The sequence below is a fragment of the Triturus cristatus genome, chromosome 5_1 (assembly GCF_964204655.1).
Source record: "Triturus cristatus chromosome 5_1, aTriCri1.1, whole genome shotgun sequence".
Lineage (NCBI taxonomy): Eukaryota > Metazoa > Chordata > Amphibia > Caudata > Salamandridae > Triturus > Triturus cristatus.
This window is the reverse complement of record NC_140587.1, coordinates 780736188-780751271: the sequence shown is the minus strand read 5'-3', so window position 1 is coordinate 780751271 and position 15084 is coordinate 780736188. Positions and strand designations below refer to the sequence as shown.

The 15084-nt window shown below is 45.3% G+C and overlaps 1 protein-coding gene across 8 annotated transcripts in view; it reads left to right on the top strand.

The window, feature by feature from the left end:
* GREB1L (GREB1 like retinoic acid receptor coactivator) overlaps positions 1-14844 on the top strand; it is a 492334-nt gene extending 477490 nt beyond the window's left edge. For all 8 annotated transcript variants that reach the window (XM_085605794.1, XM_085605790.1, XM_085605791.1 and 5 more), the window contains exons 32-34: positions 7544-7744; positions 8947-9085; positions 10566-14844. In XM_085605794.1, coding sequence (XP_085461920.1) covers positions 7544-7744; positions 8947-9085; positions 10566-10729 — 504 coding nt within the window. In that variant the 3' untranslated portion in view covers positions 10730-14844. The remainder of the gene's footprint in view (positions 1-7543; positions 7745-8946; positions 9086-10565) is intronic.
* Positions 14845-15084: the final 240 nt, after the last annotated feature.

The following is a 15084-nucleotide window of genomic DNA, read 5'->3' as shown; positions in this document are numbered from 1 at the left end:
GGCCGTGAGTACAATACCCCCTCCCAGCCCCGCACCGAAAACCAAAGAGACTCCGGTTACTCCCTCGCCTGCCGGCCTGGGCAAAACCAAAACCAAAGCCTCGATCACCCCACCTTCGGGCCCGGTGTCGAAGCACTCAAAGTCTCACGGCAGCTCGGGATCGAGCCAGCCGACGCCCAGTGCCGATAAACACCACTCAGCACCGAAGCCTGCAAAATCCAGCTCGACTCCGAAACCACCGGTGCCGAAGCCTGGACACTCGGCGCCGACCAAACACAAACAGAAATCGGTCGGCACCGACGCTCCGGCGCCGAAACAGCATTCGACGCCGAAACACACGGAGACCTCCAAAAAGCATGGCGTACACAGAACATCGAAACCTCCGGTTCCGAAATCGCCGGTGCCGACAGACGACTCGGCGCCATTGGCTCTGTTTACACCAGACCCTTTACAAAAGACTTTGTCCAGAGATCCAAAGACTGGCCTTTTGACTGTGATTACTAAGAAGCGTCGCCTTGAGGCTCCGGCTCCTCCTCCTCCACCCAAAAAGAGGGACTCAGCTACTTCTCCCCTTAGAGTACCCTCCCCACTGCCACCCCCCCTCCCACCACCACCCCCTCCACCTTTACCTCACTACGATCCGGCCCCATCCCCAGATCCGGATGACAGGGACCCGGACAATGACCCAGGGGACGCCCCAATGGATTCCACTCCACCAGGGACCCCAGATCCATGGGAGGATTATAATAACCCTGATGTACCCAATGTACCTCAAGACGACCTATACCCATCAAGGCCGTCTCCTCCAGAGGACTCCTTAGGGTTTCTCCATTTAGTGCAGAGAGCAGCACACTACCATGGGGTGGACATGCACACTGAACCAGTGGAAGAAGACTTCCTACTGGATACATTTGATTTACAAGATCGTTCCACTGCTATTTTACCCATGCTTAAGGGTGTCACCAAGCACGCTACAGAGGTATTCAAAGACCCTGTCAGAGCCAGAGTACTAAACCCTAGAATAGAGAAGAAGTACAAGGCGGCACCCACAGACCCTGCATACATCAAGGGCCCTGCTCCTCTAGATTCCCTAGTTGTCTCCACAGCTAGAAAACGGGCTAACTCCCAATCCTCAGGAGATGCCCCACCACCAGACAAGGAATCTAAACTTCTGGACGCGTCTGGTAAACGCACCGCCTACCAGGCTGCAAACATGTGGCGCATTGCAAATACACAAGCACTGCTTGCGCGATATGATAGAGCACACTATGATGAATTAGAGGCTCTTATGCAGCACCTTCCAGAGAAATACAAACGCCAAGCTCATGACCTGATACAGGAGGGCAAACTAATCACAAACACCTCCATTAAGTGTGCCCTCGATGCAGCAGACACTGCTTCTAGAGCCATAAACACCAGTGTCCTGCTTCGCCGCCATGCCTGGCTCAGGATATCAGGGTTCAAGCCTGAGGTCCAGACATCAATACTTAATCACACCTTTGACCAGCAAACACTCTTTGGCCCAAAGGTAGACGAAGCGCTCGAAAAAATGAAGAAAGATACAGACACAGCGAAGTCTATGGGAGCGCTCCAGACCCAAGCCTCTAAGCGTTCCTTTCGACGCTCGTCCTTTCGTGGCACAGGTAGAGGCTCCTCCACCGATAATGCCTCTACCTCCTACAAATCCCCTCCTCAAAATACCTTTTCAAAGGGCAACCAAAGAGGTGGTTACAGAGGCAACAACAATAAGGGCAGGGGCAAAACCAACAATACCCGTTCTGCCACCCCACCCGCACAATGACTCCCCTTCGCTCCCCCCAGACCATTCCACTCCGGTCGGGGGCAGACTACAAGATTTTATCCACGTATGGGAGTCCATAACATCGGACAAATGGGTGACCCAAATCATTCGGTCAGGGTACTGCCTCGAGCTAACATCTACCCCACCCAATATCCCACCAAGGCACCGTCCAATGTCCCAAGAGCATTCCACACTGCTCAAACAAGAGGTACTCTCGCTCCTCCAGAAACACGCTATAGAGCAGGTACCCGACAATCAACGAAATCTAGGGGTCTACTCCCTATATTTCTTAATCCCAAAGAAAGACGAGACCCTCAGACCCATTCTGGATCTCCGGCCTCTAAATGCCTACATACATTCAGACCACTTTCACATGGTCACCTTACAACAAGTCCTCCCACTCCTCTGCCAGGGAGACTTTCTCACAACACTGGATCTGAAAGACGCGTACTTTCACATTCCAATACACCCCTCTCACAGAAAATACCTCAGGTTCGTGGTGGACGGGCAACATTACCAATTCAAGGTTCTCCCCTTCGGGGTCACCACTGCACCACGGGTGTTTACCAAATGCCTAGCAGTAGTAGCAGCACACCTCAGACGTCAACATGTTCACGTCTTCCCTTACTTAGACGACTGGCTCATAAAAGCCGCGTCCTACCACCAATGCGTGCAACATACAAACAGCACCATCCAACTGCTTCATCAGCTAGGCTTCACGGTGAACTACCAAAAGTCCCACCTCATACCATCTCACACAAAGCAATATCTCGGGGCCACCATAGACACCTCAAAAGGTATTGCCTATCCAAACTCAGCCAGAATCACAAGCATTCTAGCCTTACGCAAAATATTCCTTCCTCAACACTCTCTACCAGCAAGAGTGTTTATGAAGCTCATAGGGATGATGGCGTCTTGCATCTTCATAGTGCCCCATGCAAGACTCCACATGCGTCCACTTCAGGAGTGCCTAGCACAACAGTGGAACCAGGCCCAGGGTCAGCTGACGGATCTGGTGTTGGTGGACGGCCGCACACATCACTCTCTGCAGTGGTGGAACACCACAAACCTTTCCAAGGGACGGCCGTTCCTGGACCCGGTTCCCCAAGTGACTCTAACAGCGGACGCATCGCTCTCCGGCTGGGGAGCGCACCTCTTACACCTCACAATGCAAGGTCTATGGACGCCACAGCAAAAAACGCTCCACATCAACCATCTGGAGCTTTTGGCGATCTTTCTAGCCCTAAAATCTTTCCAAAAGCAGATTTCAGGCAAAGCAGTCCTCATTCGCACAGACAACATGACTGCGATGTATTATATACAGAAACAGGGGGGGGGACACTCTCCCCAGCTCTCCCGCTTAGCCCAGAGCATATGGAGATGGGCAATTCCCCAAAACATTTTTCTCCTGGCACAACATGTTCCAGGCGTACAAAACACCATAGCAGATCTGCTCAGCAGACAGACTCAACAACTACACGAATGGGAACTGCATCCACAAGTTCTTCACCCATTCTTCCAACAGTGGGGGCATCCTCAAATAGACCTCTTCGCCACCCACGAAAACAAAAAATGCCCAAGCTTCGCCGCCAGATACCCACACCCATTGTCCAAGGGCAATGCGATATGGATGAACTGGTCAGGCAGATTTGCATACGCCTTTCCACCTCTCCCACTAATTCCATTAGTGGTCAGGAAACTACAACAGCACTCCCTCACACTCATTCTGGTAGCTCCGACGTGGGCCAGACAGCCGTGGTACACCACGCTACTACAACTATCAGTGGTACCACATCAAAAACTGCACCTTTCCCCATACCTCCTAACCCAGAACCATGGAGAAATCAGGCACCCGGACCCAGCTCAGCTCAACCTGGCGATCTGGCTCCTGAAATCTTAGAATTCGGGTACCTTAACCTTCCCCCTGATTGCATGAACATCATCATGGAAGCCAGACGTCCTACCACTAGAGCATGCTATGCCGCAAAGTGGAAAAGATTTGTAATGTACTGCCGTAACAATACAATCAACCCTCTAGATGCATCCATACAACACATCATATGCTATCTGCTCCATCTTCACAGGTGTAACCTGGCGTATTCATCCATACGCCTACACCTAGCAGCGATCGCTGCCTATCTACAAAACAGACAGCATTTGTCACTCTTCAGAGTGCCCGCTATTAAAGCCTTCATGGAAGGCCTTAAACGAGTAATTCCTCCCAGGGCACCACCCTCCCCTGTATGGAATCTAAATTTGGTCCTTACACGACTAATGGGTCCGCCCTTCGAACCAATGCACAAATGTGAGCTACAATTTCTCACCTGGAAAACAGCTTTCCTTGTAGCTATCACTTCCCTTAGAAGGGTTGGCGAAATACAAGCGTTCACCATACAGGAACCTTACATACAAATGCATCACAGCAAGGTCATACTTCGAACTAATCCGAAGTTCCTGCCCAAAGTCATTACCCCCTTCCACCTCAATCAATCAGTGGAATTACCTGTCTTCTTTTCGCAACCCCAATCTGTTGCGGAAAGGGCCTTACACACACTAGATGTGAAAAGAGCGTTGCTTTATTACATACAAAGAACGCAACCCTTCAGGAAGACCAAACAGTTGTTCGTCTCCTTTTCTCCACCACATAAAGGCAACCCCATCTCAAAATCAGGGATAGCTAGGTGGATTGTAAAATGCATACAAATTTGCTATCAGAAGGCAAAGAGAACATTATCTGTTCCCCCTAAAGCCCACTCTACAAGAAAGTTAGGGGCTTCTATGGCTTTTCTAGGGAATATACCCTTAGATGACATATGCAAGGCAGCCACATGGTCTACACCGCACACATTCACAAAACACTACTGTGTAGATGTGCACTCCCAGCAGCAAGCTAGGGTGGGCCAGGCTGTACTAAAAACACTCTTTCAAACAGCTGCAACGGATACCGGTGGTCGCCGCTAAGGTTGGGTACTGCTATATAATCTATGCTAAGTGTACAATCTGCAGCTCATATGCCTCGAACGGAATATGCTACTTACCAGTATGCATCTGTTCTTGGCATGTAGAGCTGCAGAGTTGTACACGCCCACCCGCCTCCCCGGCTACCTGTATCCGTTCCAGTCCATCTTATTTAGATACAACACACATGGGTTTCTCACTGTTATTACTACGCTCCATCATTTCCCTGTTGGCGAAAAACAATCTGAGGATGGAGCCGAAGCCCATGCGCAGTACGGACCGAAGGAGGAGTCACCAAACTCGTGACTTCCAAAGACGGTCCAAGAAGAAAAACAAACTGCAAACATCCGGGCCCAACACCAGATGGCGACCTATGCTAAGTGTACAACTCTGCAGCTCTACATGCCAAGAACAGATGCATACTGGTAAGTAGCATATTCCTTTTATCATCTATTTTCTGCTAATTCAAGCCTGCAAGAAACCAAACAATACTGAAGTATATGTCAAAGTATCAGAAACGGGGGTCACACGAAAGCAGCCATGCTTTGCCTTGACTGGGGCCCCAGATCAAATGCAATAAAATGGCTCTGGGTAAAAGAGAGCCCTGGCGAGATAGAAAAATACAGCTGATGTGGAAAGACAACTCACTTTTCTTGGGGGGATGGGGGGGCTTTAAACATGGGGGTCCCGGGCGATTGCCTTCTTTGCCTGCGACTTAATACAGCTCTGTCCTCGTACCGCTAAGCTGTTGCTTATTTACGAGCCCCGTGTGCCTCAGTTGGGTGGAGGGAGGAAGGATTCGGCCCCTCAGCCCCCAGCATGAGGTGGAGGGCTCGGACGGCCCCTGCACCCACAACTGCTGCTTCCGCAGAGAGGGGCGCGTAAACGGGGAAGACGGGGGCAACGAGAGGCCCAGCTCTGAATTTAACATCACAAGCACCTCACAGAGAAAACCAAGAGCGAAATAATATACATGCACCTGTGGAAACTATACACAGACACAACACACACAGGCACAGAACAAAACAAAAGTACATTATATAATTCATAAGTTGATTTCATCTAACGTTAGAAACACTACCCACGTCATGTAAAGGAAACTTACCAATATTTTATCTGCTTTTGAAAAACTTGCTGTAGGCCTTCTCTTTTCAAATGTATGTTTCGCTTTTTTGGTGTAAACATTCTTTTTGTGGTGGAAACATTTTGGTGTTAAAAGTTGCTTCCCTGTACTCCCTTTTAATTAACGTGTTTGTAATACACATAAATATACCCTCTGATAGTTTTGTGTTTGGAACATCACATGCATCACACCAGGTGTGTTCACATGAGTCCGTTCTCGCGTGCGTTAATATAAAATAGAGTGCTATAAAGTAATTGCGGACAGACTGGTTAATGTAGCGCAGTGGGCTGAGCACCTGCTGAGACTCCCGCTGTCTGCGAGGTTCGTACCGACCCTGCCTTTCATCATTCCGAAGCTGTTGTAGTTTATGGTGAGCGTGCTACAGGTGGAAGCTGTGATTGGGGTCTGGGTGGTGGCGGACCCACGAGAATAGTTAAGTCCCTCACCTTACGAGGAGCCGTAGAAGGGACACATAGGATCGGGTCGGAGCGGTCAATGAACGGGAGGGGTGTCCGGCAGAGAGCATCTCCTTACTGCTCTGACGGGGCCAGTCGGGCAAAAGCTCAGCATCTGAAGTACTCTGTGTGCCTTGCTTCCTGGCCCTGCTGTAAAGCTGGGGCCTCAGCTCTGCGAGTTCAGGCCACTTTCAACTCTCTCGTCTCTGTTACTAACAGACAGTGAACCGAAGGAAGAGACTGTGCAGCGAGTGACACTATCCCACACATCCTCCCGCCCTCTATCTTTCTCCCTTTCGCCTCCAGGGGTTTGCCGGGCCGTGCGGGCGCCCTGCGGCTTGTGGCTGGTCCCTGTCCGCCGGCCGCCCCTGCCGGTGTGCACACGCCCGGCCGTATATTAGCCGAAGGTGAGCAGGGGTGCGCGCTGTTTATTTGAGGTGATAAAGCAGCCCTCAGCAGTAATCTGCATCGATATGTGCCAGCAGCGGATCTTGGGTCATAGGAATCAGCGGGATAGAGAGGGAAAAAAACTCAAGTGCGCCACAACCTACGTGAGGAGAATGGAAGCAGCGGCGCCAGCCCGACAACAACAAACGGCCCGTGGATGTGACGTTCGCGGAGGTAAGCGGGAGACAGTGCAGCAGCCGAACACGGGAGCCGACAGCAGGGGGAGAGGACGCCATTAACACCACCGCCTTTCTCCGAGGTGAAGCAGAAATGCCTCGGAGAAACGCAGCGGCGTTTTCGGATTCGGGGGCGTGTTTTCCTTTCTCTCCTCTTGCCATTGGCTGGAATGTTTACATTCCAGAGGAGAGAAAGAATCGAAAAAACACGCCCCCTAATCGCAAAAAGACGGGGCTTGTTTGGAGCGACAAAGCTCTTCTCCAATGGCTGACCAGCATTTAAGAGGCCAGCCAATGGAGAAGAGGGAAAAAAAGGGGCGGGTTAAAGCCCCACTCCTAAAACGTTAAATCTCGCGAGCGAGACTGCGCAAGCGCAGCCTTCGCTAGCCGAGACCTAAAAAGGTGAAGTCTGCACAGTGTTGTGTGAAGCTGTTTTTGTTACTTTTGAAATACCTTGTGGAGTTAATCAGGTGTATCCACCTATAAGGGACATGTTGGCCTTGAAATGCATTGAAACACTTTTATTCTTACCCTATTTTTATTGTCTGGTCTTTCGTTTTGTTTTCCTCACTTTTTGCACTAGGTGTCTGACTGCCCAGCCCCCATCTCTCCTGTGCACTATGTCTGCGCTCCTGACAGTGAACAAACTCTCTTGGCAGCCCCGGCTCAGTTCCTTCTGGAGAAGTTCCTGCAGCACGCTACATACAAGCTTTTCCCTAAGGCTGTCAACAACTTCAAAAATCCTGTGCTGTCAATTGACTGCTATTTAAATGTTGGATCAGAGGTACACATGTCTCATGAGTGGTTTGAAAACATAATGTTCGTTTTTTTAAAACTATAAAGTGAGTCTGGTTAATAACCAGTATTTCTCTCCTTTAGGACCTGTTGGCTTTGTCAATATATTTTAGCGATGCTGTATAGCATTCTTTCTGTGGCAAAATAAGAAAAAAAAAAAAGCCTATGATGCAGCGGCTCCTGCATTACCTAGTGCACGCATGTGCCTACAAAATAACACTGCTGCTTCTTTGTTTCATTTTTCATTTACCAAGTTGGCTTGGTTAGAATTTTTTTTGAGTGAATGTATTTTTTGAAGTGCAGGGGGTGCAACACAGGACACAGGTGGAGGGGGCAAGGTGGGGAGGACAAAAGTATTACAGAGAGTGGGGAGGAGAAGATCCAGACAATAGAGAAGGAGTGTGGGTGGTGGGACGAAATAAACACACAGGGTATTGTGACAGGAGCTACACAGAAGGGTGGGGGTGGGGGAACAAGCAATGGTTGGGTGAGTAGTACATGAGGGCGAGTGCAACATGCAGGGGCCCGGGGAAAAATACACATGATGCAGAGCAGCACAGATTAAGCACTTGATGAAGGCAATTAGAAAACACATGCACTTTCATGGAGTGCTTAACAAACAAAAAAAAGTAGTGCTTGAAAATAAGCAGTGGAAGCATATATAGGCCAGCCAATCAAAAGGGGTAATAAAGAAGCTGAGCTCAATGGGAGGAATAAACACAAGATTGACAAGCTGGCGCTTGAATAAAAAACAGGCAATTTACAGTGACAGGAAAACCAACCATTGTTGAGCAACAGCCAAGCTCCAAGTACCTATGTGTTCTTGGTAGGACCACAATATGTATTTTACAACCTAAAAAGGACATTGCTTATACAAGGTGAGAACTGCTTTCTATCGTCCTAGCTGATCGTGAGTCATTAGCCAAACACCTTCAATTTTTGATACGCTGTTATAATAGTCTGTGAGACACCTTTAAGAGCACAAAATAGCCAACATACCAGATTCAGCCATACTTCAGAAGTGATGGGACAAAGAGACATTTTATGAACAAGCAGAGTTTCAGAACTCTGATGGCACACATACTGGGTCTGTTCGCAAAGCGGCCTGACTCTTATACATTCAGAGAACGAAACTAAGTTCACAGCCTCCTTTTTCTTTTGACAGCAGTGTCTTTCTGTTTCCTTTTTTAGGTGTCCATATGCTGTGTCAGTTCCAGACCCCACTCTGTAAATGTGAACTGTGAAGGGGTATCCTTCAGCGGACTTCTGCTTTACCTCTGTGATTCTTTTGTGGGTGCTGATCTTCTAAAGAAATTCAAATTTCTTAAAGGTAACTTCTCTTCTGCATTTGTAAGAAAGGTTTACACTGATGGTGGAAGCACAACAATTGTGAAATGCCCTGCAGTAACATTACATTGCTATGGATACCTTGCTTTAAATTCATGTTTTTGTCTTGGCCTCGTGGAACAACTATGGAAAGGGAGCTTGGTGAGCTCAATATACAAGGTTGTAACTTGTGCCATTAGATCCATGCATGTACACTCCACTGGGCTATACAGAATGTTGTGGACCGGTCCTCTGATGAGGCATACTGTTCCCTTGTAAGTTATAACCAACTCAGTAATGCCGAAAAACAAGATAGGATGGTGAAAACACTGTTAATCCTAGGTTGTTAAACGAAAATAGTTTCATATCCAGTAGACCTGAATTAATAGAACACGATTACGTGTATTGTTCACCTTGGGTGGAAAATTATCATTAACTAGTTACAAAACATTAATTATCACTGTAACCACATTAAGGAGCTGTTATCATCCTAATGATGTATTAAAGGTCCAGAACATGTGATTTTAATAACTATTTTATATTTGCAACTTAAGATCACAGTAAAAGATTTTGGATGGGCACCCCAGGAAACTGAATTGTTGTACAAGGGTACATTGTTTTCCTCTCTCTTCCTTCACACCCCTGTGCACCACTCTCTCACAGTGGTATGCAAACCTGCTCACATACCCTGTGTAATCCTGGGTGTGGGTCATGCACCGTAGCCTCATTGATCATACATTGTTATGTATAGAGCTCAGATGCCCTGTGGGGCAAGGTCCGTAGGCTCTAAAATTCCCCAAAGTTAATACAAATAAATCGCTCTACTGTCCTCCAGTACATTTTAAGCCAGAATACCAGTATGCAGGTGTATGCAATTCTGTTAACACTGGGCAAGAACTAGCTTCTGCTTTCATTGGGCTCCACAATAAAGACGCAGCGTCACCCAGAAAAGTCTGTTCTGGGTAGCAACTCAGAGTACTTCCACACTATTGTAAAAGTTTGTATTTGGTAGGATCACTTGGAGAAGAAGGCTAAATTGAGAATTGTTTACACTCTAGACACAAGCGTAGCTTGATAGTGAGGGGATAGGCCAGGCTGTGGTTATATCGACTTTTGGATAGTTGCTTGTAAAGTCAGCTTTATTTCTATTCATGTTTGGATGTAGAGTGTCTGAATATGGTGCATCCCTGTGAGAATAAAGTATTTTTGTGTCTCTGATGTGCGAGCCTTACCCATCTTTCCTCATTTACATATACACAGCACTGAAAAAGGCAGTTGATGAATGGTATGAGGTAACTTATTTAGCTTGCATCAGAACTGATCATCTTTGCACAGTCCTCCACTTTAACTTGGGCACTTGGGATTTATTATATGGTCAGCTACTGTTATTAAAAGCTTATTCGTTTACTTTCCATGCAAATGTGCAAGATAAATCTGTATTTATGTCTGATCAGTAAACAACACATTTTCTGTCTGTATTCCAGGTGCCACCCTTTGTGTCATTTGCCAAGACAGAAGCTCGCTGCGTCAAACCATTGTGCGATTGGAACTTGAAGACGAGTGGCAATTCAGGCTCCGAGATGAGTTCCAAACAGCAAACAGTAGTGATGACAAACCACTTTATTTTTTAACCGGACGGCATATATGAGCTGCATGATTGACTAAGGCGAGTCTTTTCTCTATTTCTGTCAAGTACAATCACTGTGGAGCAAAGTGCAACTAACTGCAAGCCAGACTTTTGCCAAAGGATTCAAGGAAACCAAAAAGAGGACCTTTACAGCTTGTAACTGACTCTTCAGAAGTGGGGCTTTGACATTGGATACATTTGTTGAAAGAACTACAAAAGGGTCTTTATTGCATTGTGGAGGTAGACACGATCAGCAAGAAGAGCTTTTGCTCTCAGATATCTCTAATTTGCACACTTGTTTTCAACAATCAGAGCCACAAATCTGGAACATATGCGGGAAAAAAACTCTTGACATGAGCCCCAGTTCCAGGCTGAGGGAATTCCTTGGGACTTGCACCATGGGTGAGACAGTGTGATGAAGATTATATACTGAGCCGGCATAGTCTCAGTTTCTCTTCAGATCTGTACCGCGGTACAGTTGACTCAGGGGTTTGATATAACCAAATATTTGTCAAAGGTACTTGTATTAAAACGGCCTTGTTATTTTAACGTGCAGTGTTAGTTCAGAGAGATGTAACGTGTAAAGTGTATGTGTGTTGTAAATGTCTGAGCAAAATTTCCACAGGAGTTAGAAGTTTACAGTCCTCGTTGACCCGAACAAATGGGCATGCACCCGGAGTGCAGAGACCACGCTCCACCGCTCACCTGGCCCGAGCATAGGCTAGGGTCAAAAAGGAAAGATCAGCGGAGTTGAAGCAAAAATGTAAAAGAATGTAAATCTGGCATTACCTCTGCGATCTGATCTACGTTCGGAGGTGTCACAGTTGATGGAAGCAGAAATCACTATAGTTTCAATATTGGCACTCCATCTGCACAATGTTATTGAAAGTGCAATCAGCCATAGGTTCGCTCCTGTGTCGCAGGCCCAGAGCCATGACGCCGGTGAGGCCAGTAGCGAATAGTGGTCATGTTTCTAAGAAAGAGTCTAGTGTTCTGTGGCAATAAAAGAAAAAGGCTTGGCAGAGGCAGCATTACTTCAAATTAAGTATTTTAATAAGAAACACCAGCAAAGTGGCTTAAATCTAGGTCACATCTGATAATTCTAGTGTGACAGTTCCACTGTTTACCAGTGAGTGTTTTTTTTAGACCGCATAGCCTTGTCAAGTCCAGGTACTGTACAGATTTTCACTGCCGAAACTGAAAGAAGAAAAAGAAAAACACCTCTGCTGGAGGTGATATATTTATCATACTTTTTTTATTTATTTATTGTCACCTATTGCCGATGAATATTCCAAAAGTAATTCACCCATCCATCTGCATTAATTATGGATCATGCGATTGAGGAAAAAGTCTCTGTATTGTATTTACCTGGCTGCAAAATCAGTGGGGTGTGATTAAGGCTTATTAGCAATCGAGAGGATTTGTGCACAGAAACACCTATTTCTGAGGGGAATTATGGCTAACGTAGATTTGTGAAATGTCATAAGGACACCTAAGAGGGCTAATCCGATTAAAAGATCTTACGCTGCAGTTAAACTATATGTTGTGCACTAGCATATAGGCTGGAAATAGATTTAGGGATGCACCCAGCCGTATGTGGATAGAATTGAAGGCCACCAGAAAATAAAAGCATGGGTCACCCTTCTGTTGACCGCAACAAGTGAAGCATAGGTGTCTCGGTAAATACTTAGACAAACCCTCTGATGTGTGTCTTTGCAATGTCTCCCCGTTGAGGCTCACACACTAGTGGCTTGCCAACATCATCACTTGACTTAAATTTCCATTTAGGTTTTTTTATACTTTGGTGCAGAAAAGGGACATTCTAACCACAATTCATGATGTTCAGTTGGATTAAGCAGTGAAAGTATTTCGCAGGCCATCATCTAACCCCCCCCCCCCCCCCTTTAAAGGCATGATAGACTAACTGTGTAATCTGAGAACATCTTTTAGGAGTAGGTAGGTGTACCCAAGGTGCATGTAGCAATTATATGGCAAATTTATAATCGCAGACCTGTTAAGTCCTACATTATGATAATACAGAGTTTTAATTTCGAAATTGCTAATTTTGTTAGCGTTCATTCATCCCGTGACCTCATTTTAAAATAAATCCAGTTAGTTTGTTTATCATTTCTGCAATTGCTACAGCCTTTGAGTGCTGATAAAACCATAAGCTTCCAGTAAATCCTGCATTTTTTTTACATTTTTGTTTACGATCAAAATTATATTAAGTCAAGTCACTTCTGATTAGCAGAGAATGAGTCACTGCAGCAAAACGTCTTATGCACCAAATTATGCAAAACAAATTTCAATTATTTTGTGAGACACTGTGTGTTTGAAATGTAAGTAGATGGGTTTGGTCAAAATTAGCAAGAAGCAATCATTTTGTACAAATAAACTTTGAAAAAAAATTGAAACAGATTTTGTAATGTGAATGTAATAGCTAGTATTTTATATGCTGCTACTGATTTACATTCATATACTACCACATAAAATTAGCTCTATACATGATGGTAGCTCCTTGACACTTAATGTGTTGACTAAACAGATTGCTTCCTGGCCTTTATTTGAAATAAACGAGGTGGGGAATGGAACCAGAGTAATGGAGAAGATAGCATTAGTACATGTTTCTCTCCTGGTCACATCTTGTGTCTCTGGTTAAGCAGAATGCAGCGATGTGCTAGTAATATGGTAGACGTTGGTGTGTATGCCGTTTTAAATCTAGGGCCCAATATAGAATTTGTTGGATGAGTTACTCCATCTCAAACGTGACGGATATCCCATTAGTTGAATTACAAGTGTATTATATCCAGTGGCACTTGTAATACGGCGGACAGGCTATCCATCATATTTGTGACGGAGTAACCCGTAAGCCGAACTCTAAATTACGCCTCTAGTCACTTTCCTGCTTTTACAGTAACGTCTTTTGCCATCTTGGTTGTTATACAGATAATGGGAAGTTGCATCTTTGTGGTAGACCAGATTGTTTGGTGCTCTTTTGGCAGTTTCAGGTTTCAAACTATTTTTTTCTTGCTATAGTTGAGTTCCAAATATGAACTTGGGCATCCTTGGGTGGAAACATTAACATATGTCTTAACGAATGGACCTGGTCTCCTTCAGGCTACCAGAATGGCCATCGGAAACTTCTAGCTGTCTTATGCTTCTTAATGTGTACATGTGGACCAGGTTCACCTCTGTGAAAATTAGTGCAATGTACTTCATTTCTATGCCTGATCACTGCTTTATAAGATCTCTTGCACATCTATTGGGAACAATCTGCTCCCACCCTTATTTACTTGTGTTAAAACACATTAGATATTTTTTATCTTGTGCTTGATATAAAATGTTTACAATTAACGAGTTATAAGATGATATATGGGATTGCAGCGTAAAGCGGGGAAACATAAAATTGGTAGCTAGCAATAGAGGTTGAAGCGTAGCAGATTTTAAAAGGTCAACTTTTATGGCATGTTTAATGAATCAATGGTTTATTTCTCATTGTTAATTGTCCTCATAAGCGACTTGCCTTATGTATGTTTAGAAAACCCCTCACTTGTATTGGGGATGCAGCATTCCATCCATTTCAATGGATCTTTTTAATTATGCCCTCCTGCCAAGCTGTTTTTCTGAGTGGTGCCCATAAGCGATATCAAAGTGTAAAGAAAGGGCATTATTGCTGTTGTGATTGCTTCTAACCCCATGTCTTTATTGTTTGCACTAAGTTCTCTCAATTGCATGTGCTTTGAAACAATGCAGGTTTCGAGTAGCTCGGTGAAGGTGGCTTGGGCTGGAATAGAGGGACACTGGCTACAGGGATGTTAAAAAAGCAATCCTGTCCTCCAAAATGTCCTTTGAATTCATCTGATAACAGGAGTATTTCAAGCACCTGAATGATTTTAGTCCCCTCTGGGCATTGCACTATTAGAAATGTCTACATAAGAGCCTTTTTTAAACCCCATTTTCCGTGAAAGTTACAGATTCATTAAAATGTGACTTTGGAGATGGGTGGGAAGTGGGGAAGGTTTTTACCATATGACTGTGTGTGTCAGTGTAATTCTTGCAATCGCAAAAAAGTGTCTATATGAATGTATGACATAGGCCAGCATTATATTTTCCGGCAATAAATGTTTAAATCAAAATCATTGTTTGTGCAAATTTTAAGTTGGAGCTCAAAAGGAAAGCATAAAATGAAATAATTCCACTTTGTTGTTGAAAGATATGGTTTCTTTTTTTACGCAGATATCGACCGCCTAACACTTTTCTCTGTGCTTTGCTGTAATATTTTGATACATGAATGGTCTCCACGAACATCTCATTTGGAATCCCATGTTTAACTAGTTTCTATGCGACTGCTGCAAACAGCATGCATTGCCGCCATA